General features: G+C 39.8%; 1 protein-coding gene across 5 annotated transcripts in view; it reads left to right on the forward strand.

Moving 5' to 3' along the window:
• The window catches only part of hdac4 (histone deacetylase 4), a 162,778-nt gene that overhangs the window by 96,830 nt on the left and 39,447 nt on the right, over positions 1-26,501 (forward strand). For all 5 annotated transcript variants that reach the window (XR_015777610.1, XM_088083005.1, XM_042494096.2 and 2 more), the window contains 10 exons: positions 7,495-7,623; positions 8,334-8,440; positions 8,610-8,729; positions 8,955-9,168; positions 11,104-11,321; positions 18,220-18,492; positions 20,479-20,665; positions 21,054-21,187; positions 22,492-22,594; positions 25,053-25,099. Coding sequence is in view for 4 of the 5 variants with exons in the window: in XM_088083005.1 (XP_087939131.1) it covers positions 7,495-7,623; positions 8,334-8,440; positions 8,610-8,729; positions 8,955-9,168; positions 11,104-11,321; positions 18,220-18,492; positions 20,479-20,665; positions 21,054-21,187; positions 22,492-22,594; positions 25,053-25,099 (1,532 nt within the window). In the remaining variant the exon portion in view is untranslated. The remainder of the gene's footprint in view (positions 1-7,494; positions 7,624-8,333; positions 8,441-8,609; positions 8,730-8,954; positions 9,169-11,103; positions 11,322-18,219; positions 18,493-20,478; positions 20,666-21,053; positions 21,188-22,491; positions 22,595-25,052; positions 25,100-26,501) is intronic.

Here is a 26,501-nt window from a genome sequence, read left to right on the forward strand (position 1 = left end):
TCACTTAGCGTCAGCAGCTGCTTTGGCAGTATTGCTGCCTGCTTTCACAGCTGGAGGCCAAGCTCTGTGTACTCTGCACTCCTGGCCACCTGCTGTGAGCTGGAGGCAGGAACGATTTACCCTGGCACACAGCCTCAGACGGCGAGTCTCAACTTTCAGGGGCACTCAGATGTAATTCAGGAATTTCTTGGGGTGCCAGTAGTGCTGAGAAACATTCACAACTTACAGTTTCACAGCTCAAACTGACACAAAGCGCATATCACTGTGAATGTGTAAAGAAAATGACATCTTTTCAGGATAAATGAAGTTTGAGATTTGTAGGCTGTGTGCTTTGTCTGTGTGTCAGTTGTGAGAAGAGGCAGAGCGGGAATACTGACATGTGCGCACATACGTCCCGGCTGTTGAGGAACTGTTGTGTCAACAGTGAGCAGGCATGCTGTAGATCAGATTAGACGGGCAGACAGAGACGGACTGTGTTCAAGAGGAAGTGAGTGACAGTGGTCACCACAGTTGTGCGCCGCTCTGACGACAAGAGCTGTCACACATGACGTTTTTTGCCTGCAGTGACCCAATTTTGTAATGTATGCGTGTAAATTAGAAATGTATGTCAAGAAGTGAGGCCAGGCATACAGTATTTTCCAACAGGGGTCCATTGTTCGATTCTGAGGGGCTCTGTGATAATGGAGAAGACAGAGGGCCACTTTGAATGCTGCGGCAGGAAGTCTGTTAGGCCTTCATGACAGACAGAGACTTGTCATGCTGACCCCTTTGTTCCTCGCTTTTCACAAATCAACACACACACAAACCACAGTGTCCTCTGACCATTTAAACCCTGCAGGACATCCACATACAGTAATAAAACTTCCATTTTCTTTATTTAATCCCTCACATAGTTTTACATTTAAACACATTCAGCGCAGAGTACAGTGAGTTAGCTGGTGGATCTGTGTCTCACTCGAGAACATATGACATATTGGTCGCATTTTCATCTGACTTTTAGACCCATTAGCTTTGAATTTCACTCTATTTTGTTGTTATTTGTTGATGTATGTGATATGCTTGCTGTTCATGTGGTTAAGTTGTGAGAACACCAGTGCTTGGCGATGTGATTGCTGGTGTCTAAAAGCCACCGATACTAATACTTTAGCAAGCTATTAAACAGGTTATGTACTGCAAGAAATGCAAAGGCTAGCCTGCTGTCATTCCTAGGGCATTAAATTCAAGTCAGCACAAAGTTTTTCACCTATGTAATGTAGTTATGTTATAGGTATAGGTCACCTAATATACTTGTTAACTTACTTTGTCTCAACTTCATTTCATGTTACCTTAAAGTATGTAACAAACATACTTATTTTAAGCGAAACCATAATCTTTTTTCGAAACCTAACCAAGTTTTGTTGAAACCTGAAGTAGTTTTGATGACAAAACCTGTGTTTATTTTGAACACGGAAGTTTGTTTTGAAAGGACACAACCTCACGAAGATCCAAGAAGTATCAAAACATTGTCTTCATTACACTTGTATGGCATAGAGTAAATGTGCAGGTGCTACTTTTCAGAAAACGTCCATAATCAAGTTTGTGAATACCACAATAGTATCTTATGGACTCTTGCCATATGGACTTCTCTTGTAAATACGGTAAACACTCTTCCCCACTGTAAGGTAGCATAAAAACAACCAATAATAGGTGGCATTGATTTTAGCAATTTCATGTCACTTTGCACAGAAGGTCTCACTGATCAAAATGTGATCATCAAAATGTCAAATCAGCTCTTTTGTATCACTATGCTGATATTCACTTTGTCTACCCACAGGAGAGGTAATAGATTTTGATTTTAAATTTTAAGACAAATGTCAAAATAGCTAAGAATTCATGTGTTTAAGAACAGCATCCAAGAGATTTGCAAACATCTTTCCATCTGTTTTTCTGTCAACCTACAGTATGTTCCTCTATCTAATGTATCATCCACGTGGGATATTTCTGGGAAGCTCCACTGATGAGTTTCAGCAAACTACTCTATTGATTTCCGTCCTTCCTTGGAAGAGCAGCACGGCTTCCCCCAGCATGAAGCTTGGGACTCCCATCTGTCAAAACAGATGAGCAACTGATCAATATGTTTTGTATCAGAGAACCAGTTTCCTCCTCCACTGCATACTGAAATATTAAGCACCACTTATAGAGACGTTTAATCTGTTATTGATATGTCATCAGATGGGTAGAGGCAGGGAATTTGCAGTTTTAATGGCTATCCTGAAGTGTGAGAGTGGATCAGGGAGACCTTTAAAGTTATTTGTTTGTATTGAGCAGTACTGTGTAATATGAGATAACTTGTAGAGGCAAAGCATGCTAAGAGAAGGCACAATATGGCAATTAACTCTTATGAGATGAGACATTTGAGGCCAGGCCATGTGTTAGCAGGTGATCATGCCTCTGGGCTAGCAACAGCAGAGGCTTGAGGCATTATCTTTTGGCGTTGTCTGTCCCATTCTTGTAAATGCGATATCTCAAGAACATCATAAGGGAATTCCTTCAAATCTGACAATAAAACAAAAAAACATCCACTTTGAGTCAGTGTTGAACTAATTAGATTTTAGTGGTCATAGGTCAAAGGTGAAGGTAACTGTGACCTTGTCTGTCTCGTTCTCATGAATGCGATACCTCAAGAACACATTGAGGGAATTTCTTCAAAACTCTCCAACTTGGAGTCAAGAATAAAGTAATTACACTTTGGTGGTCATAGGTGAAAGATCAAGGTCGCTGTGAACTTGCTTCAGTCTCATTTCCAAGAATGCTATATCTCAAGAACACCTTGAGGGAATATCTTCAAATTTGGCACAAACATCAGCTTTGAGTCAAGAAAGATGAAAGAAAGATCAAGGTCGCTGTGAATTTGCATCAGTTTTATTTCCGTGAACACTATATCTAAAGGACACCTTGAGGGAGTTTCTTCAAATTTGGCACAAACGTCCACTTGAAATCAAGAACGAACTAATTGGAATTCTGTGGAAGAAAGTTAACGTGACCTCATGAAACATGTCTTTGGCCACAACTCAAGAATTCATGCTATAATCATGAAAAAAATCAGTCAAATATTTCTTTAAGGAAAAAATGATGAAGTGGGTTCATATCCATATTATATCCAAAAGGTCAAAGATCAGCTCTGCAAAACCACTTTTCTGGCCGTTATTCATCGTCAAAACTCAGGAACAGGAGGTAGATCTTCTGTACTGCTACATCCACATTTTCACAGACATGGATGTAAACTGTTACTGCAACTTGACTGGTTTGTGGAGGCATACAGTTGGAAGCAGTACTTCTAGTTTTGAGCATTTTAAGTGAATATACAATGCTACCTTGGATTCAAGAATCTTGTGTGTAGCGGCCCAGACAATTTTCTACCTCAGCAGTAAGTGTCCCCACAGAAAAACACATGCTGTTGCCTGACAAGAAAGAATGTAAAGTTACAAAAGTCAGAATGTGCCAGAAACTTTTTAAAAATGCTGTTGTTGCTGTTAAAAAAATGTTTTTTTTTTTCTGGGCAGTCAACATTGCAAAGTATGACAGTAAAGAATGCTCTAATGAGGCAGCACATACACCTTTGCATAGAAAAAGCTAAAGGTTAAAAAATTAAGGGGAGAGGCAGTTATGCCAGGGGAAAGAGAGAAGTGGGGATCTGGAGAGAGGGAAGGAGAGGAGGGGATGGGTGGATGTGGAGGAGAGAGAGAGGGCTACAGTAAAACGCCAGCATCAGCAGTAAAACCAGTCTGGGCCCTCTGCAGCGAGTGTGTTTGCACGTGTGCACACTTGTGCGCTTTTGCCCAGTCGGCATTAACACCCTTCAAAGTCACTGCGTCCTGAGGTGAACACCCCATGGCGACCAGTGCCTAGCAAACACACACCCCTACTTCACCCTCCTCCTCTTTCTCCTTTACTGTCCTCGTAACCTTCCTCTCCACTTCTCCTTTTATCTGTCCATTTCTTAATGACTCAGGACACACAAACACAACCTTGACTGCCCCCCTCCTCCATTCCATCATCTCTGTATTGCCTTGTTTTTTCCTCCCTTGGATACCCACCAGATTGACCACAGTCACCTTTGCAGCCTGATGTCAAATGGTCTGCAAAGTGGAGGCTTATAATGTTTCCTGGCACACCTGGGTTATATATTTTTTTTTACTTTAACACATTTATGATTTAGCATGTGCGTAGAAAGTCATAATTAGGGCTGCAGTTGACCAAAGAGAATCTCTATCGACTGAAATTCTACCTACTCCTCAACCAATTGGTTGGTCGATCAGGAAAAAAAAGTGTTGTATGTCTACCAAAGCATTTTTTTCCTGTCACAGGGCTTGACATCAACACTTGCCCAGGGAGAGTTACCTCTGTGTTAAGTCAAGTGGAATAACACAAATGACAAAATACATATTATCTGAAAATAAACTGCGCACTGCTATGCTTTTCCAGAGTTGCGTCCACAAATCTGTCTCACCACTAAGCATTGATCAGGACTGATGAGAATAATCTGAAATGCTCATCACTAAAGAAGTTATCTCTGGGGTTGACGACATCATATGCAATGTATCGTCACTAGCGTTAAATATCTCTTTAACGTTGCATGCGAGAGGAACTTTAGGAGCTTTGTAATCCAGCCTTGAACTGCTGTGTCTTTTGTGCAAAACTAAATCCGACATTGATGTAATATTAGATTGCTTGTTACTTGTTGAAGGACAAAAACCACAAATACCAACCATCACAGAGAATAAATACAAGTGCTAAAAAATAACAGCTGCCATTTTACAGCTGGGAAAAGAAATGCTTTGGTGGACACAGCCTTATTAAACTAACACCAGTGATTGTCTGACCAATGCAAATTTGGTTGAATGAGAGCATATTGTCCAACCAGTTGACCAACTGACCAGAAGTTTACAGCACAAGACAAACTTGTGTCTGCTTTTGATTGTGGCAATTTTCCCTCTTTGAGATGCATAAATAGGATATCTGATGTCAGCTGAATTCTGAGCACCATGGCTCATTTACTCTTCTGATTATTAACGAAATGATATGGTTATTATATGATTTGGTAATCAAACAGACTTACAAATGAATGTTTAAGTGCACAATTACAAACTTCATCAGCAAATGCCAACAAATACATAATATGCCTGCACTCATTAAACTTAATTCAACACCAAATGCTTTTCATAACATAATCAGTACTTAATGGAGGAAATCTGAACTGTAAATTATTGTTGTTTTTTTATGCTGTATACTGTGTAATAATTATGGGAATAATTGTAGTAATATCAAAATGTCAGACTACTACAATTGCCTGTGGACTATGCTCCTTCTCTCATAGTCTTTCCTCCTCCTACTGTCTCCAGTTCAGCTAATGCACAGCATTTAATCCTGACCCGCTCCATCCCTCTTAACAAAGACTTTGGAAGAGTGCCCTCCACTTAGAAGAAGCTCTTTTTTTAAATGATTGAGTTTCATAAGTTCAGCAGCACGTTCCCCTTAAAATTGAAAGTGCATTTGAAAAAGTACTTAGACATTATAAATTCACCCTAGGTCATCTTATCCGCACCGACCAGGAGGTGGATTGAGTGCTTGTACCTATTTGAAGTACATTAAAACTTTGTGTGGCTTCATCCCACCTCGATAATTGTTCAAGGCTACAGGAAGCAAAGGCCAAAGGGTTTTCAGTGACCCTGAGGGCTTTAACCTGTTTGATTTTCAAGGCCTGGTTCTGCCCCTGCACCGCAAAACAGGCTTTCCAAGTCATTCATTTGTGGCAGCCCGCCACTGTTAAAACATCTGTCACCAGAAACTGATTTTCTATTTTTGGAGTTGGACCGTTCTTAAGGAGCACTGTTGAAATATATGCACCGTGATTATTTATTTCACTACACTGTTGGAGTGCACAGTGTTTTCAGGACACAGATGGAGCAGTACAACATCAGGTGAATTGAAGGTGAAACCTAACTGTTCACTGGGTCTAAACGTTTGCTTTCACTCACAGTAGCTGCTCCTCTCATCCATAGATCTGACCTGATCAGATCTGAGCAAATGGACAGATAAGTTATGGAACTGCAAGTTACAAAGATATTCACGGAGAGCTCTGCCCATGCTGAGATTATGGAAGCGCAAAAACCTCGAAATTGAGCGAGGGGACGTGAAACGATACAAAAGAACATACTCGTTTAAAAGAGAAAAAACGTTTGCTGTCAGAAGGTTAAAACCTTAATACATTAAATTAAAACATTATTATTTTAATTTTATTTTAATATATTTAATATAGTCATACTCCCAACTGTGTGTTCTTTGTTTTTTCACGAACCAAACCCAGTACCAACTGCAAATCACCTTTTTGGCGAGTCACCCATGGGTACCCGACGCAAAGCAGGACTCTGCTCTGAATAGGTCGTTCAACAATAAATCGCTACAGTACACAAAGAAGAATCAATTGCTTCAGCTTGGCTGTACCAAAAAGTCCCTGCGCCTGCTCTGAGACTAATGACCGTAGCATGGCCTGTTTGATACAAGGTTGTGGGACAAGCATTGGGTCAAACATTGGTCAACCGTCCAGCTTCAACTAATTGAACGGAAGGAAGCCGTTGGAGGAGGGAATAAAGCTTCCCGTGTCTGGAACAGTTGAGCAGAGAGACGCCAAAGAAAGATTGTTCAGAAAAGGTCAGGTCCTATCCCTGACCTGACAAGATTCCCAGAATACACTGAATGCTCGTCTCTTCTCTGTCCTGCCCTCACGTGGAACTCGCTAATACAGCTCTTATCAAAGCTAGACCAGGAGTTCCAAGAAATATAGGACCAGGCACATACACACTCACTCACACATATGCACACAAACACACATGACAACAGACAGTGGCAGTTTTTTGTAATTGAAAGTGTCTGGAAACAAGCAGTGTTGACTGGCAGAGCGTGGAGGCAGCATCATTAAGCGCGAGGTCAAGAAAGCTGCCAGTTGGCTGCCTCCCCTCTCGTTGCAGCGCTTCCCACTGTTGTATGATGATGGCTAACCTCAGCTCCCGAATCCGTCAGCCAACACATACAGTGTGGCCTATAGGGACGAGCTCATTAGCCCCACAACATGCCCCTCATCAAGCTCCCACTTGTGTGTCCCGGCAATCTACCACAAAGCCAGAGAGACACTTTAGAGACAATCTGTCATTTTCACATTAACGGGGCTAATTTGGGGTCTAACACATTAATATTTTTAGAATGGGTGGCACAGTTAGAAATGAGATATTTTACCCTGCCATTGCTTAGATCTACTACTTATCTGCCACACATTTGTTAAATGGTATGGAATAAGCTTGATGACAAAAACGATTGACAAAAAAATTACAAAAAGTATTTCATTTATATTAAAAAGTCTCAATTAATAATATAAAGTATATCATTTATATTAAAAAGTCTCAATTACTTTTAAGTACTTTTTGTCTTTAAATTTCTTCATGTCCCTCATCCTCTCAGCCTCTGAGCCCAACCTGAAGCTTCGATCGCGGTTAAAGCAGAAGGTGACGGAGCGCCGCAGCAGCCCTCTGCTCCGAAGGAAGGACGGTCCCATCACTACTGCCAAGAAGCGTTCTCTAGATGTGGCTGGTGAGTGATTTTGTTGCTGGATTTTGTCTGCTGGTTCATGGTAAATATATGTAGAATCTGATGTCCCCACTACTTTGACCAAATAGTAAATGAGATTAAAAATATATGGAAGATCAATGATTGCCAAGCACCCTGATGGCTTACTTTTCCAAAAAAGTGAAGTCAGGTAGTGTCATTACTTATTTTTGTGAGGTTTCAGATGAATAAAAAACCCCATCTAATCCACACTTCATACAATGTATCCTCATAGAACAGTTCACATGATATCCTATGAATTAATGACAGTTACGTAATTAACGTAACCTTACAAAGGTTTGTTTAGGCACTTAAAGTTACTGTGGTTAGCTTTAGGAAAAGAAATATGGTGAGGAAGTACCTTAAAATGACAAAACTCACTCAGAGTTCACACAATTCTGACCGTGACCCATCGACCACCCCAACCTACCTTCTTGCAAAACCGCTGGGGACTGCTCTCTTATTTAGTCCCACCAGCACATTGGTCATGTGAACACAGCCTTCCAAAATACTTGAGATATGTTTAAATTTGCATAATTTTTAGTAGGGAAGCGTAGCGTTTGTAAGAACAGCCTGCAGAAGGACTACAGCTACACAAGGACAAGGAATAACGGAGTCATATTTCATCTCAGAAAGCTCAGCATCTCAGGCCAGGGTATTAGACAAATCTAATTTCTGTTTTATGTGTGTTGTAGAGTCTGCATGCAACAGTGCACCCGGCTCAGGCCCCAGCTCCCCCAACAACAGCTCCAGCAACATCCCCAATGAGAACGGGGTCACCATCTCCAGCAGCCCAGGAGAGGTAACCAACATATGACCATTAACATTTGCATGTGCATGTCTGTTTTAATGAAAAACTCTTTTTGTGTAAAAAAAGAAGCGAGGTAATGTCCTGTATGTAACACCGTGTCTGTTTTCTGTCTAAACGCTGTGACTGTTTACTGTAATATTGTGTGGTTGTGTGTGTTCAGGCCTCCCTGCTTCAGAGGTTGGCTGCAAGGGAAGGTTCAGTTAGCCAGCTCTCTCTCTACACCTCCCCTTCTCTGCCCAACATCACCCTGGGACTGCCAGCCACAGGCCCTGCTAGCTCTGTGAGTACAGCCAGCGCTCAGTATTATAATGATATAATACACCAAAGAATATTTAGCTTGCTAAACAGCCCTCATTGATTATTTTTGGCATGAAGTTGCCTTACATGTCTACATCTCTCTCCCCATCTCTCCCGTTCTGTCTCAATTTGACCCTTCTTTGTCTCCTTCCATCTGTCTCTTTCGTTCTTCTTCCTTGTGTTTCAATCTCTCTTTCTGTCTTTGCAGGTGGTGTCAGGACATCAAGATGGTGAGAGTCGTCTGGCATTGCCTGCATTACAGCAGGGCATTCCTCTGACCCCTCCGTTCCTGCCCGCTGCCCACCTGCCCTCCTACTTGGCATCTTCAGCTCTGGACAGGGAGGGGGCCGGAGGGGGCACGGCTGGTCACAACCCCCTTCTCCAACACATGGTACTGCTGGAGCAGAGCCACAATCCAATGGGTCAGTATTCACTGCAGTTCATTTTCTACAATTGCATTTTCTGCAATTTATTTTCTACTTACCTCTAAGCTATTAGTAACTCATGTACAATAATAATAATAATAATAATAATAATAACAATAACAATAATAACATCATCATCATTATTAGAATATTATTGTGCCGTATAGAGTTCTCTACATTTTTGCTTTGCTGTACATTTTTACTATGACAACTATGGGGACTTCACATTTCCTTAACCCCTTGAAACCTGAGCATATTGGCTTGATTTCTTTCAAAGACGCGGAAAGAAGACGATGAGCAGCTTATCAAGAAATAACCTAAAAATAGCAAAAAGTTCCTAAAAAAGTTACAAGAAAAAAAAATTAAAATTGAAAAAAAATACACAACAGGAAATGACCTGAAAAATGTGCATAAATAAAATAAAAATAGTATATAAATAATTACCAATGATAAATATTTTTTCAAAACCTAATTTTAAATACACAACTATAATAATTATATATTTTTGATTTTTTAAAATATTTTTCTTGTTATTTCCTCTTTCCCTCTTTTTTTTTTAAGCAAATTTTTTGACTAATTTTTTTAAATTCGCACATTTTTTTCTTTTTCTTTCTTTCATGTTTTCAAAAGAATTCCAACCAATTTACTCAGAGTTCAAAGGTATAAAGGCTTGAGAAAGGCATCTAAACAAAGCACAAGAAAACTGATGTTGATCCATGTTTCAGAGGGTTGATTTGACAAACATAATACATGTACATAAACCAATCTTGGTAATTTGACAGTTTATATCGAGAAAGTAAAATTAGCCTTCATTGGCTTACTGTTGTATATGACTAATAATCTTTTAAAATAAGTGACATGCGGAACAAGACTGATTTTTTTCTTCAAGTTTTTTAAGTAAGTTATTTAGTAGTTATTATTTCTAAGCTATTTGTTTCTGTTCTTAGATGTAACATCACCTGTACCTTGTCTACATATTTCCCTGTTTATCATGCCTCCGCACAGGTGACAGCCGTAACAGGCACGTGATATCTCAAGAACGCCTTGAGGGAATTTCTTCAAATTTGGCACAGATGTCCACTTGGACTCAAGAATGTATTGATGAAATTTTGGTGGTCATAGGTCCTCATCGGTCTCAATTTTGTGAACACGATATCACAAGAATGCCTTGATTGAATTTCTTCAAATCTGGCACAAGCATCCACTTGGAGTCAAGGATGAACTCATGAAGTCAAGAATTTGTTGGTTTAAGGTCAAGGCCACTGTGACCTCACAAAACTTGTTTTTGGCCCTAACTTAAGAATCCATATGCTGATTATGACAAAAATTTCACACAAATGTTTTGTAGGATAAAATGGTAAAGTTACCACGAGGCAGTGATTTTAGTTTTATGACTGGGAGCTCATTTTTGTCATTTCTACAGTCCTCTTTGCAGTGATAACATTTCACTCAACAGCTTAAATTGCAGTGATTTCAGGGCATACAAACACAGATATACATAACAGTCTACATGACATCACAATCATGATGCATCAGACATTTTTTTTTATTTTATTTTTTTAATTAATTAATTTTTTTTACGAGGAGCAGTTATTGTTACTTGAAAGTAAAAGCTAAGATAAATGTATCCAAACTGTCCAGTATAATCCTCTGTTGAAAATGAGGTTTAAGTGATAAAAATGAAGCCATAAGCCATAACTCTGAATTGCATGTAAAATTTCCAACTGATATTTTTGGTTAGAAGTTCCACTTGATTATGTGACAGTGCCCCTCTGTACCTGCTTGTAAAGTCTCCAGTCATCCCAGTTTGTATCTCAGCAGTTACACTGGCAAATGTATAAATGCACAAAAGCAATAGAAACAATGATTTAACGACAGGATTAAGCTTAATATAGAATGTCAACTGTTCTCTGACCATTCCGTTTTCCACAGTTGGTCTGGCCGGCCTCCCACTACCATCGCCCTCTGTCTCTAAACTTGCACGTGGCCACCGTCCCCTTGGAAGAACCCAGTCGGCCCCTCTGCCTCAGCAGCAGTGTGGACAGGCCCAGGCTCTGCAGCAGCTGGTCGTCCAGCAACAGCACCAGCAGTTCCTGGAGAAACACAAACAGCAGTTCCAACAGCAGCAGCAGCAGCACATCATCAACAAGGTAATGGATTCTTTTTTGTGTACTGATTTATTGTCAGAAGACTTATTCACATTCCAAACATTTTGGCCTTTGCTTCCTGTAGTCTTGAATGCTTATCGAGGTAGGATGAAGCTACACAAAGCACTCCGTATGTCTCATGGTCGACCTTTTGTGAATGTGTTAATGCTTAAGTATTTTTTTAACTGCATGTGTGCTAGAGCAGCCGCTATATGTACATGCATACAGTATGTGTGTACAAGTGTGTATGTGCGTGCGTGCGTGTGTGTGTAGGAGTATTTGTCCATCTACACAGCACTGATTTGGTTAATGTCTGTGAATCCTGTCTTTGCTCCAAAGAGCAGGATGAATCAGCTTGCAATCAGCAAGTCTTCTTGCAAGTCTTTCCTGTCTCTGTTCGTGTATCCTTACTTCTCCCTGTCACCCTGGCAACTGTGCTCTAGAGGAAGCTGCCTCCATATACGGTTGCACAGGAAATGTGGCTCAGTGCATTATTTTTGCGTGTGTGTGTGTGTGTGTGTGTGTGTGTGTGTGTGTGTGTGTGTGCGTGCGTGCAAGGTAATGAGGGGATATGCAGCATTATAAGGTTGTTGTTAAAAGGGAGATGGTTGTTTGTGTTTGTGTATGCATCCGTGTGTGTGTGTGTGTGTGCATGCAGAAACTCCTGTAGGATTAAGCCCCATTATGTTTGGTTGTTGAGTTGTTGGTGACTCCCTCTTCTTCACAACGCCAGGCTGTTGTGACTTCTGCTAATTAAGTCAAGCTTAGGTGTAAAACAAGGTTATTTTCATGTAATGTTAATTTGTGTGATTGCTCTTTGCTAGACAACTTAAAATGAGAAGTGTAATAAATAAGATTGCAATGCATATATGAAAACAAAACAAAACCAAAAAAACCCTGTGATTTAGCCCTCATGATTTTTTTCATTAAAAAAATATTTTGGTTTGGTTGTTTTTTTTAATAATAATGATAATAATTTTCTTTTTCTTTCTTTCTTGATATTTCTGTTGTCTGTTACTTGCCTAGGGACTACTGATATAAATTAGCAGTGCTGCTAACTCCAGCATATTTACATTTGTATTTTATACCGAATTTCATTAGTATGCTGTGTTCCTTTCAAATAAACATTAAATGAACTACATGATTGAATTAACTAACATTTAGGAAGATTTGAGCAATCATAAAATGTTACTCCTAATAACTGTGGGAATGTTCTGTCCTCATGCTTTTAATTCATTGTGCATGTGTGAAACGTGATTTCTTAACTAATCCAGCGTACCAATTCCACTAATCCTCCTAATGTAGATCCATAAGACATATACAGCAAGTATTCCAGTTGGATAATAATAAGTTAATGCGTCAGTGCACAGCATAGATCTACTTTAACTAATGCTCAGATCTTTAAACAAATAGTGATGGCTTCCTGCCTGCTTTTGAGTGTGTTCATATTTTATGTTAAATTGAATTAAAAAAAAAAAAAAAAAGATAAAAGAGCTACCTGGCATTGTGGCTTGGTGGGTAGCCCATTTGCCTCACAGGAAGCAGCTCTGAGGTTTGGACCTGCCAGCCAGCAGAGACCTCTCTGTGTACAGCTTGTGTGTTCCTCTTCTGGTTTCCATCCAGATTGCCTTTAGGTGTGAGTACTGTATGTTTGTCTGTACAGTAAATGCTCTGTGATATGCTGGCAACCTGTTCACAGTGTACCTTATCTCTAACATAAACCTTTTTGTGCAATTTCACTGCATTTAGGCAGACTTGAAGTATTTATCTTGACGCACAGGTTTGAATTATCGCTATTTTCCACTCTGTCAACTCTTTAATTTAAAAGCACCCAGACAGCTTTATAAAAGTTGTAAGAGTTCAGTTGTTCACTTCAGTGACAAGCAGAAGTTGTTGTTGTGTAGAGACGGTGAGGATGGTGGTTATTCAGCTAACTGGGGCTGGATGACTTTCTGCATAGCTTGAAAAGGTCAATAAGCTTAAATGATCAGCCCTGTTTTACTGCATTGTAACCTGTCGTTTAAAACATGAAGTTCATGGGGGGACCGGGAATGGCACATTTCATACTGTTTATTCTCTGCCATGTTTCTGGAATAATTTATGGGAGAATATTTCAACCAGCAGCAAATAAAAGGTTGAGGTCTCAGCAATAAGTAAATATGTTGTAATGTATTAAAATGTTTTAACATTAGGTGATATCATATATATCTTATATGAAATCAGGACACGGAATTGTGTTGGCACAATGTTTAAATGCTATAGTTACAAAAAAATAAAGCTGCCGATAAAAAAAACAAAACATTTGAACCTTTAATTCAAACAAAAAGAATAAAATATGAGCGTTTAATAGGTGTTTCTGCCCATTTTCAAAACCAAGCAACATTTTAAATCAGTTTATCAGTAAGAATGTCAAATTTCTTTTGCCACTCACCAATCTAAAATGACAAAAATGACAATATAAATAGTGTTTTTAATCTTTCAAAGTACTTTATTAGTTAAAGTTACAACCGTTAATTTTACAGTTGGTTGCACACTTAAAGTCAGTGTATAAACAGAATCACATTTGAACCAAATTTTGTGATCAAATCACAAACCCATCTCTTTATATGAAAATGTAGCTGACTCTTTTGTCTATTAACCATATCTTCAGCTAACACAGTTTTATAATAGGCTAGGTTTTATTGGCAGACCACTTTTTTTTTTAACCTTTGGCACTATGAAACTGAAATGTCACCCTCACTGCATTGTTACAGACTTTCAGATGTTTTAAGATAGTTAGTGAGTACAGGTGAAGAAAGATAGTCTTTTTATGTTGATTTATTGTTTCTGTGACCTTCAAAGGGCCAGAAAATAGCTGCGTACCAACCAAACTGTTCTCCCCTTTTCCAAAGTGATGCTGGTTACTCACCTGAAATATGTCTCTTTTAGTGAGCCAGAGCTGATGCAACAGATTAAAGCTCATAAGTGTGCATCTATAAAACAGCTTGCCATGAGATTCTGTCTGAGATAAGTTTGGCAGAGTAACCTGTTCCACTCAGTGGTTTGCCAACATTGATCCAAACCTTTGTGTTCCTTTATTAAAAGCAGTTATCTGTGATTAAGCAAGAATAAACTTGATCTAGTGAGTTGTGCACAGATGATGCACAGTCAAAATTTTGGCACCATCACCAACTCAAATTAATTCTGCTATTTACGGGCGCACTAACAGTTAAATCACCAACAGCTGCAAAACAATGCAGCCATCTCAAATACTTGTCACTTTTTCCCCACTGTAGCAAAAATCCAGCTCTGCAACACATGGCCACTCTGGCCGATGTAATCTGTTTTCATTTTTTAGAGTAGGCTACATTGTGTTTCTCATATGATTGTACAGATCCACAGTCATTGAACTGTATACCCAGTAGCCCCATTCTGACAAAATTGAATGTAAAGAAATAATATGTCTCCAGCTAGTCATTGACTTTGTTACGTGTTTTTACTGCCTCTCAAACAGTATAGCACAATGGAAAGTGTAGAATTACCCCAAAGAAATACCATTAATTGCTGCATAATAAAGTCTGAAAAACAACACTTTCCATTTAACATGAGGAAGTAAAGCACTCCACACAGCAGCATGTCTCTGCATGACTTTAATACCTGTTTTTATTATAGAGATAAGGACCAACATGGCTGCCATTAAATCTGATGCTTAGGATATGTGCGAGTAGGGTTGCAAAATTATTTGGATATTAAAGGTGGAAACTTTCTATAACTGTAATTAAATGGGAATACTGGAATTTTTTGCTCAGGTTGTATTTAACATTTCATATGCATTTACCTTGTAATAAATGGACATAATCCATTCATTTGCCAAATCAAGCCATTAATCATTTCAATATTGTGTAATGTGCTATGTGGTTATTTGGCTAGCAAGTTAAATTTAATGGGAAAAGGTCCTTGAGAAAATTTGAGCTGACTATGTGAGTTGTTTGCAAACTTTTTAAAACCAATAACTAATTTATAAAAGAAATATTTCACAATAAAGTATGAATGGCAAAAGATTAAGTAAACTCCTTAATTAGCCTGCTCAAACAAGCTACTTGCTAACAGCTAGCTAGCCAAACACTACCATTAACTGTTCAGTCACAAACTGTGTACTTCAGGCTACAATTTGCTGGTTAACTAACTTTAGGACTCACTCCTTTAACACTCTATGCACTGTGCACACAGAGGGTTGTAATTTTAGTGATTTCCTGTTTAATGTGATGCTGATAGAGGATCTGTACATGTGATTAAGGGATGTGCCACTGAATGCAGTGCATTATTAAAATTTACTTAAAAGAGCATACTTTTAACCAAAACATGACACAAGACCTAACACAAATTGTGCAAAAACTCCTCCGTTTCACGAGTTTGATTTACCTTGGCATTTTTCATTAATTAACCAGATATTTCCAAACTCTTTGCAGCCTTGTACAAGTTCAGCATGTCCCAGTTGCATGATATGTTTAGTAGTGATTCACCCTGTTCACCACTGGACATCCACCACTTTGTAAAAACATGAATCACCCTTTCCTTTTTCATATTTTTTTTTTCAGTTAGTCAGCAGTGAAAAGAAGCCCTTCCTGCTAACTTCAATTTTGGCTTTAACAGTCGGACATGTTGGCAGCAAAGAAAGGAATGAAAGAATCTTGAAACGGCTCCAGCCCAAGCCAGCCGCTTACCATTAATTACCTGCTGCAGCTAAGGCAATACTGTTGGTGTCACTTACATAATATAGTTGTGAAAGTGTGTGAGAACGACAGACAGATAATGACAAGAGTCAACTAGTGTCAAGTGTTTGTGTACACAATCACCTCTGCCGTCTCCACCTCCTGCTCTCTCTGTCTTCCCTCGGATTCAACAGGCTTATTTAGTGTCTGCCCCCCTCATGGTTTATATCCCAGCAACTATTTCCTCTGTTTAAAAGGAGGGCTGGAAGGAGAGAAGGAGAGCAAAACAAAAGAGAGATAGAGGACGAGCGAGAGAATCGGTGCAGCGGGAGTGGATGAGTGTTTTGAGTTTGTTTGGAGAAGAGGGACTGGGATGAGGCAAGAGCCTGCTCTCTGACGTCAATGGACTGTTCCCTGGGCAATATGCCAGCCAAGTGTGTGTGTGTCTCTCTCTCTTTGTGTCTGTGTGTATGTGTTCCATGCACAAACAGCGGATCGCCCCAATCATGACCTACACATCAAGGTTGAGGTCTTTGACGACAGGGACGGGGACAGCTGCCACAACAAGATTCCTACAATCGCCCCTCTACAATTCTTCCTCTCTTTCCCCTTCGTGTCCGTAGTTTTCTCCTCTCATGCAGGCCCAGACAAAGTTTTCTACCTCTTTATGGATTTCAAATATAGCCATGGGGATCTTAAAATAAATAAATAACATATCAAAGTCCAGAGTGCGGCTGGGGTTTATCTCCATGTGAACAAAAAGTACAAGTGCCCGGCTAATGTTAGTTGTTGTTTGGTTAACCTTGAGGTCTTTTACATTGTTGTTTTATGCTCCAAGTGATCACTCAGCTATTTTTGGAATGAAAAACATCTTCATCATAGCAAATCTTAAATTGGCGCAGTTAATAAGTCAAGTCCTGCCCTACACTCTTTTCTCATGTTGTGGAAGCTACAGTTCTGTATTTGTCCTGATGAATTCTGGCTTTATTATTTGTAATTTTTGCTGCTAAAACCTTGATCATTAGTTTGTCTGTTCTTTTGAAACTTCAGCAAATTAGTTAGATTTCTTAAAAAAAAATGGAGAGGGAATCTTAAAAAGGCATGGCCCAAAAACCATCAAGAAATTGGTAAAAAAAAAAAAAAAAAAAATTACAGAGAAAAGAAAAAGTGCTGAAAGTATGTATACATATTTTTCTGTAACATAATTTTGAATTGTGGTTTTAAATAGATAATTACTTGTCACATTTTACATAACATTTTTCACTACTTTTTTGATAATTTTCAAATAACCCCTCGCCCCTCATTTTAGTGTTTAATAGCTTGTTCTACAATTCTACAATTTCATTTAGCAGACGCTTTTATCCAAAGCGACGTACAACACAAGCAAGAATTTAGACTTAAGGAAAAAACCCTGTTAAAAAGCCATTGCCCCTATTCCAGCCCTCCAGATAGTGTCTGATATTTTCATGTTATATATTGGTTTCCTTAATTTTGCCATGTCACTGGCTCTTGTTTAAGCTTGCTATCACCCCTGTCTCCCACACCAATTTGATGGGCAATCTATGTCCAAAAGTGTTCCATGATTTTGTTATGCCTCCGTGCTGGTGATAGCTGTGGATGGAGACATTATGTTTCCAGCTTGTCTGTCTATCCGTCTGTCTGGGCATCCCATTCTTGTGAACACAATGTCTCAAGAAGGCCTCTATGGAATTTCCTCAATTTTGGCACAAACGTCCACTTTGACTCAACAATGAACGGATTGGAATGTGGTGGACAAAAGGGCAATGTCACTCTGACCTCACAAAACATGTTTTTGGCGAGATGTCTAAAAGATAAATTGATGAAGTGATGGCATTTTATATCCAAAAAGTCAAAGGTCAACTTCACTTTCACTTCATTATGTTCTTCTAAAACACTTCTCTTTTCTTTTTTCACTTATTGTGTATTTCATCAGATACTCAATTGGTGACACTAATCTTAGGCGTCCACCTTGAAACTGTGTTGATTGTATAGATCTTCTGTGCTGCCAGGGGGAAGATGTGTGTAAAATCCATGTTTTCTCAGACATGGATGCAAACTGTATCTGCAGACTTAACGGGTGCCCGGAGTCATATAATAGCAAGACGATAATTATATTGCAGTAATCATACCTCCAATCATAGCAATGCTTTGTAAAACCTCTCACTTTAATCTCTTTTTCCATCTTCTAGATGATGTCCAAGCCCGGCGATCAGGTCTCGGCTGCAGGCTCCGGTGCCTCGGGGCCAGCCAGGCAGCACCAGAGTCACCCAGAGGAGACGGAAGAAGAACTCAGGGAGCACCAGGGGCTCTCTCTTTCATCCTCCTCCTCCTCCTCTCCATCTGCACAGGAGACGGGGCCTCTGAGAGGGCTTGTAATCAAGCAGGAGCCCCCAGACCCCCAAGAGCAAGAGGAGAGGGAGAAGAGGGAGAGGCAGGTCGAGCAGGACTTCCTGTTCCGACAGGTGAGGACACAGGGTTGTGGAGGGACGCCTAGGCTGGGTGCAGGTGGGGAGAAAAGCAGAAAGAGCAAAAAATGTTACCCAGATAAAAGAAAAGAGAAGGAGCACAGGGAGATAAAAGAGTGAATGATGGGAATAGGAGACTGACTGAGCGTGAAATTAGAGTCAGTTAAAATGCAGCAGTTCAATCTGCTTTTCAGATATTCCAGAGTAAAAAAAAAAAAAGGATGATGAAAGTGATCTGCTTGCAAATTTCATTCTTGCATGCATTCCAAGTTGGCTTCCAAATCCATCTCAAATAACATTATCTCATCAAGTATATGCAGTCAAGTTCAAAGTGACTATAACTAGATATTATGGAGGAATCTTTTTCACTGGTTACCTCAGCGTTGTAGTGATTTTTTTCAGGGAAAAATGAATGATCCAACAGCAGTGACAGATGGAGCCAGTAGTGACTGACTGAAACATTACACTCCACATTCGATCTGCCTTTCCTCCTGTCTTTCCGGCCCACTCTTCAGCATATTTTAAGTTTTGAGTCATGCAGAATGTACTTACGCTACACTTTTTTCACTAATGAAGAATAGTGGTTTTTTTTGGGTTTTTTTTTTAATTTTATGAATGGCTCAGGGCATGTGTACCTCCTCCACGCTGGTCCCTAGCACGACTCAACATTGACAATCAAAAGCATTCAAAATTCTGTTCACCCACACAAAAACCCTCACACAGTCTTTAATTCTGCATCACTTGGCCATGGATGTATAAATGACCAATCTCTGTATGGCACACACACACACACACACACACACCCATACACAGTCAGGACACCATGTCCTCGTCTGTCTAGCCCATCCCCGCTGTCCGCTCAGCCAAATTCAATCAGGCACTCCTTTCACTGTCGCCATGGCGCCCGATGTAAGCAGACACGCCCATCAGAATTGAACAAGAGGACTGCTTGGCGAGATTCTTTTGAGTGGAAAGATCAGCTGTTCAACTCAGGTATACACAGATACATGAGTTAAAGATTCTAAGTGCAAACATAAGACACTTTCAGATAAAATTATGAATGCCATTATATTCCAAAAATCTCACTCTGCTGTTTTGAAGGCCGTTTGACAACTCATTATTTGTCTGTTATTAGATGACTGTTCTTGACTGCTCTCTATAATAATCACATGAAGACAATGACCATTATGTGCAATCAAGTTGAGAATAAAGTGGTTTTATTTTTATAGTGTCCATTATCCATGTACAGAGGTAGCTTTTTTAACCCTTTGAAACCTGTGCAAATTGGCCTGATTTCTTTCAAAAACATGGAAAGAAGGCAATGAGCAAGTTAACAAGAAATGATGCAAATATTGGCAAGATATTTGTAAAAAGTACAATAACAAAAAGGGGAAATCAGCACAAAAAAGAAGAAAAAGAAGGAGAAAAACAGGAAGCCATCTGAAAAAGAGTACTAGAATAAAATACAGCATTTTAAAGGAAATAATAATAATGAATATACAGTCTAATTTTTTTCTGTTAATTGATTTTAATAAATAATTGTAATAATCATAAATATTATTTTAGGACATTTTTTTAAAGCTAATTTTCAGGTAGTTGTATTACCTTTTTTATGCCAAGTTGCTGATTGCTTGTGCTTGTGAGAGGTGTCTGAAGACAGCACAAGAAAACTGATGTTGATCAAGGTTTAAAGGGTTAAGTAAAGTCTTGCTCATGTGAAAAGTAGTGTGTGACCTTAAGGTTAATGACCTTTTATTTAAATATTTGACTGATTTCCTTGAATTGCTACCATATTTGTGTGGTGTTATCATGTGAACATTGTACTGAACCTAAAACATGTATGTCATTGTAATAGAAACTCTTATGAGGACAATATTGTGGATTACAGCAGCAAGTGTCTAGTGCCATCTTCTGGCAGTAGAAAGACATTGCAGTCATGTAGTACATGTCGCTCTGTGTGTTTGTGTGTGTGTGTGTGAGCAGCAGGCTTTGCTGTTAGAGCAGCAGCGGATCCACCAGTTGAGGAACTACCAAGCCTCCATGGAAGCAGCCGGGTTATCAGTCAGCTTTGCCGCACACCGCCCCCTCTCCAGAGCTCAGTCATCTCCAGCATCCGCCTCCTTCCCCATGGTGGTACAGGAGCCGCCAACCAAGCCACGATTTACTACAGGTCTGTTGAAAGAGAAGAGTTATTAATATGGGTCTTAAACACACTCACTGCAGCAGAAGTCCTGCTCTTTGTTGGTGTGTGTGCTGCTCTTACTTGGAGATATATCATAAAGTAGAGTGGCAAACAGCAATCTAGAAACACACAGTAATGCTGCTGATTACAGGTTAGAGGGAAGCAACATTCAGTGGTGGTGTATATGCTACATATTCTGACAATTCTACAATAGTAATTTACTGTACAGATCATCTCATCCCTCTGGACCTTTTGTTTATGATAAAGCAGGTGTGATAGAAACTCACATCATTATAGGAGTCACTGTTGTTGTGACAACTGTTACTGCCCTTGTTGTTAGGGATATACAATTACTCTGTTTGTTTGTATTTTTCAGGTCTGGTGTACGACTCTTTGATGCAGAAGCATCAGTGCATGTGCGGCAACACTACCAGTCACCCAGAGCACGCTGGCCGAATCCAGAGCATCTGGTCCCGACTACAGGAAACAGGCCTCAGGGCGCACTGTGAGGTAATACCAGAGTTACACTTGACCACAGAGATATGGTCTAATGTATTTTATTTTTTATTTTATTTTATTTCATTTTATTTTATTTCATTTCATTTCATTTCATTTCATTTCATTTCATTTCATTTATTATTTCTATTTTTATCTTATCGGGACCATGTACAGTTTAAAACATGTTACCATTTGATGCAGCATACCAGATTGAAGTTAGGACTTTATTCACATCTGCAGATTGAAGTTAGGAGTTTAGTCACATCTGCAGTCCCTCAGCAGGTTAAAACAAATACACAGCAAAATGCCATGACAATACAAAGTTTTATAAGAAGGCAAGAAAAAGAAACGACATACAGTACACAGGACAAATGATACACACAGTAACATCCTAGTGTTATCTCGAGAGCTGATTATGTCAGACAAGTGAAGATTACTGTGGTGAGAGATGAAAAATAGTGGTAGTCAGTATTGTCTAAGAGAAGAATAGATCTTATTGGAATATTCCTTTCTTCTGGGGTGAGTTAAGTATATAAAATTAATTTGGTGTGATTCTCTCCTCCTCCTTTATCCAAACTAGCACATAAAGTAGCTGCCATAGTTTTATACACATGCCACATTACAAATATTTAAACCTCTTTACACTGATTTAAGAGTAATGTTATTAACATGTCTGTTTTTTTTTTACTCTTTTTCTCTGTGTACATCTGTTGTTAACTGTCGCACATTGACAGAAAAAAAAGCATTAAAATGAAACACTTTGTTAAAAGATTCAAAGCTTACTAGTGTAGCACATGCCGATTTTTATCTCTGAAGTTATGACCAGAAGGGGGCAGTGTGTAGCCATTTTCTCTCTATACCTGGCTTTACCAAAGAAAACACATTTTAGGGTTATGGCTCTAAAATGAACCTTGTGAATGCTCATTTACACATGCAGACATTAGAGATTAAGGACCACAAGGGAAATAAGCAATTGGGTTTTTTTTTTGCATTTTAAACTGTTAGCAAGATTGTATTAGATGTGATGCCCTCTGGTTAGGTTGTGCATATATTATTTCTTTATATACGTCATATACTTCTCATATTTGTAGACAATAAATACAAATAATTCATTTTAATTGAAAACCATTGTGCCTATTTGCACTACTTCTTTATGACTGTAGGACACGGTGTCCTGAAGTTCAAACAATGCGACTCTCTCATCTTCTTTGGCAGTTTGGACGGTGAGCGGGGAGTTTTAACCAAATACATCCATCTTTGTCTCCTCTGGTTCTATCTGTGGACTCTCTTCTATCTCTCCACTACTCTGTGAGCAGTGTATCCGTGGTAGGAAGGCCTCACTGGAGGAGTTACAGACGGTCCACTCCGAGGCCCATGTCCTGTTGTACGGAACCAACCCACTGCGGCAGAAACTAGACTGTAAGAGATGCAGTTAACCCACTTATACATGCACAACAAATCACACTTATTACAAATTTGAGCTAATCTAGTAGCAGTATAGATCTCTTGGCAGTCTGACGGCCAGCCATGTGGTTTTCCAACTGTTCAATGTTAACTATTCTGCTAAAATGTGGAAGTTTTAGCACTGAAATCAATCAGTGTTGAGATAAACAGTTTCACCGGAGCGTTTCAGAGTACTTCACACACAGGTTACAAGCACATGGGCCAGAAATTCAGTGTGCAGGTGCAGTTCAAAGTAGACATCACAGTGCACACAACAATTAACTTGTATATATGCACCATTAAGTAGTCAGTTTGTCCATTTGAGCAGACTAAATCACAGACTGTTTTTTTTTTTTGTGAATGTCATGAATCTGAAGTGTCTGTGAAAGGAATCTGCTTTAATGCTTAAACCGTGTCCTGACAAAAGGTCCGATCTCATAAAGTCTTAGAGGTGTTACGATAAGTTGAGGGACTGCTGAAGCTTGTTAACTAGAAGTCGCACAGGCTGCTTTGTCACTTATGTCTGGCCTTTGTGGCTTAAAGTGCAGGTGTAGCCAAGGTAGTCTCTCTGTGTGCGTGTGTGTGCGTGTGTGTGTGTGTGTGTGTGTGTGTGTGTGTGTGTGTGTGTGTGTGTGTGTGTGTGTGTGTGTGTGTGTGTGTGTGTGTGCATTGCCAAAAGCTAAGGGGCAAACCCCAGTGGTCATCTTAGCTTTCCTTCCAGTGGAGACATAAATTCCCCTTATTATTACTGCTTACACAGGAGAATTACCAGATAATCCTCTGTAAGGTTCAGCATACAGGCGGGTTTACACACACTCAGAAAAAAATGAAAATGGGAAGAAGAAAGTGAAAATGCAAACTGTTATAAACCAAGAAATGTGGCGACTAGTCAGGGAATGAAGTGTTTATATCCACTGTATTACATATCTGGTTAGGAGTTTCTTGTTTAATACATGTATTTTTAATAAATTAGCAGGTGGCTGACTGAAACTTTCTTAGACCCTTAACCTTGGTAATGTGAGTGCCACGCTCTGCCCATTCAGATTCAGAGGTCTGCTGTTTTACTCATGAAACTTAACCCTAGTCTCTCTAGTTTTCAACACTGGATTAGGGATAAGTTTAATGTGTTTCAGTGAACATGGTAAGCAGTCAAATTAAAACTGAAAGGCAATGAATTCATCGTTTACAGTGTAAACAGACATTAAAAAAATAAAGGTTTTGTGATTATGCCTCTGAGCTGGCAATAGCTTTGGCCAGAAGCATTATGTTTTTAGGTTGTCCTTCTGTCCATCCCATTTTTATGAACGTAATATCTCAAGATTAACTTAACAACATTTCTTCAAATTGGGTTCAAACATCCATTTGGAGTCACCATGAACTGATTAGAATTTGGTGAACGTAGGTCAAGGTCATTGTGGAATGGTCTGTCCCATTATGAAATTTTTCAAGAACACTTAGAGGGAATTTTCTCAAAGTTGGCACAAACATCCACTTGGACTGATGATGAATTGGTCGACTTTGTACGTCAGAGGTAATGGTTACTGTGACCTTGCATCTGTCTCATGCTTGTGAGAAGCATATTTCGAGAAGGGAGTGCCCTCGAATTTGGCGCAAACATCCACTTGGACTCAAGAATGAACTCATTAAATTTTGGTGGTCAAAGGTCAACGTGACCTCAAAAGACATGTTTTTGGCTATTACTCAAGAATAGTACTGATGAAAAATGTCACGCAAATGTCTAACAGGATAAAATGATGATGACATTTTATACCCAAAAGGTCAAAGGTCAACTTCACCATGACATCAAAATGTTAGGCAAAAATACTTTTTTTTTGGCTGATACTTAACATCATAACTCAGGAACAGAAGAGGAGACATTGGATCAGATACTGAATTAGTGACACTAATCCTGGAGACAAACGTACTGTTTGTGTAATGCTGTCGGGTTGAAGATGTGTGTGAAGCATCCATGTTTCTGAACGTTTAGCTTCTTTGCAGCAAACATCCATATCCGAAGCATTGGCAGCTGTCACGGCTACATATGAGTCTTGACAGACATGGATGTAAACTGCAACTCGACTTGCTGCGGAGGCATACAACTGCCCTCTCTGTCAGAAAACTGATGCACACTCGATTCCATTTTTCATGACAAAACAGAACTCCTTCTGACCTAAAATCTTCATTCCCAGTGAAGAAGGAGAGGGATTAATTATCAGGGCAATGGCATGCTTTTTTTCTGTCACCTTGCCCAATTAAAGCATGCCCCTGTATACTCTTGCTGTTGGATTAGGTCAAAAGTCAAATGCTCATTTTTAGGGGTCATGCGCCCATTTGTGCACGTGAGTCCCGAATGTTACCTCTTCACCTGGTAACCTTTTGTTCTCTCTTTCTCTATTACACCTTATAATTCTCAATTTCTGTCTTTCTGCCTCAGGTTCAGTGAGCCCCATGTTTGTGAGGTTACCATGCGGCGGCATAGGGGTAAGTCGCTTCTTTTTGCTTCTCAAAGTCCTGCTTGACTCATTTTACAAATATTCACTTAGGTAATTAAGTATTGGTGATTTGTGTGCCTGATAGGACTTGGAAATTGCCAGTGTTAGTCACGCTGGTTTATTCAGTGGAAAATTGTTGTAATAGGCTGTTAGGTTTTTACAACATTGCGCTAATCTAATCAATACCCAGCTGGCACCGCTCCATCTGACTCTGTAATGAAACAAATAAGCATAGTTTCAGCATCATCAAATAGTAGTATAATAACTGTGTTCCCCTTCGCCCACTCTCTCAGTCTCCCTCTCTCTCTCTTTCTCTCTCTCTGCCCCCTGCCTAAATAATAGTCCCATTTGTTCTTGTTCCACCAAACAAACACGCACACACACACACACACACACACAATGGTAACACACTTGCACACACACACACACACACACACAAGCGCCCCTCAAGGACCAGAGGCAACAAAAGCTGTTGCTTGCCTTTCCGCCGTGTTTGTAATTATAACCAGATGTTTTTAGCATACGAGCCCTGTGTGTGTGTGTGTGTGTGTGTGTGTGTGTGTGTGTGTGTGTGTGTGTGTGTGTGTGTGTGTGCGCGTGCATTGGTGTGGTTGGGGGTATGTTTTTGCTTGTGTGCAAAGCAGTGTGTTTAGGGATGTTTGTTTCCTAAGGCAATGATTTGGATGGATGGTCAGAGTTGGAAATGCTGTTTTTTAAATGGAACTGTTAGAACAGTGTACACCTGTATGTGTGTGCATGTTGTTGTTGTTTTTGTTATTGTTGACTTTTTCACAATGTTGAAGCTCTCCAATACCCACCCACCTACATTCCCCTTTTACTGGCTCTTTTACATGTCATCCACACCTTCTCTCTCTCTCTCTCTCTCTCTCTCTCTCTCTCTCTCCCTCTTTCCCTCTTTCTTTCTTTCTCTTTCCCTTTCCTCCCTCCGGGGCTCACTGCTGCTGCGGTGGGAACAAGAAGAGCCCAAGCTCTCTCCGCTGCTCTGTTCTGCTCTTTATAATGGCAAATGGGGCTAAATTGTTGTCTTCCTGTCATACACACACACACACAGATACAAGTCACACACATACACACACACACACACACACACACACACACACACACACACACACACATACACACACATTTACAGAGGAAGGGGGCTGAAATTAGGCTGTCAGCCTGTGGGGAACCATCATTCCGTCATACCAGCACGTTCCCGCTCTTTTCTACCTCTGACACACACACACACACACACACACACAAACACAAACACACACCCCTTCCCTTTCACTTTTTCCTGACTAACTTGCGTCTCACTCCTGGCTTGAGGCAAAACTAACATCAACATGGGAAATAATAAACCACCCAGGCTCCACATGCTCTCTTTA

This window comes from Plectropomus leopardus, chromosome 10 (genome assembly GCF_026936395.1).
Source record: "Plectropomus leopardus strain MGB_pleo_1.0 chromosome 10, ASM2693639v1, whole genome shotgun sequence".
Lineage (NCBI taxonomy): Eukaryota > Metazoa > Chordata > Actinopteri > Perciformes > Serranidae > Plectropomus > Plectropomus leopardus.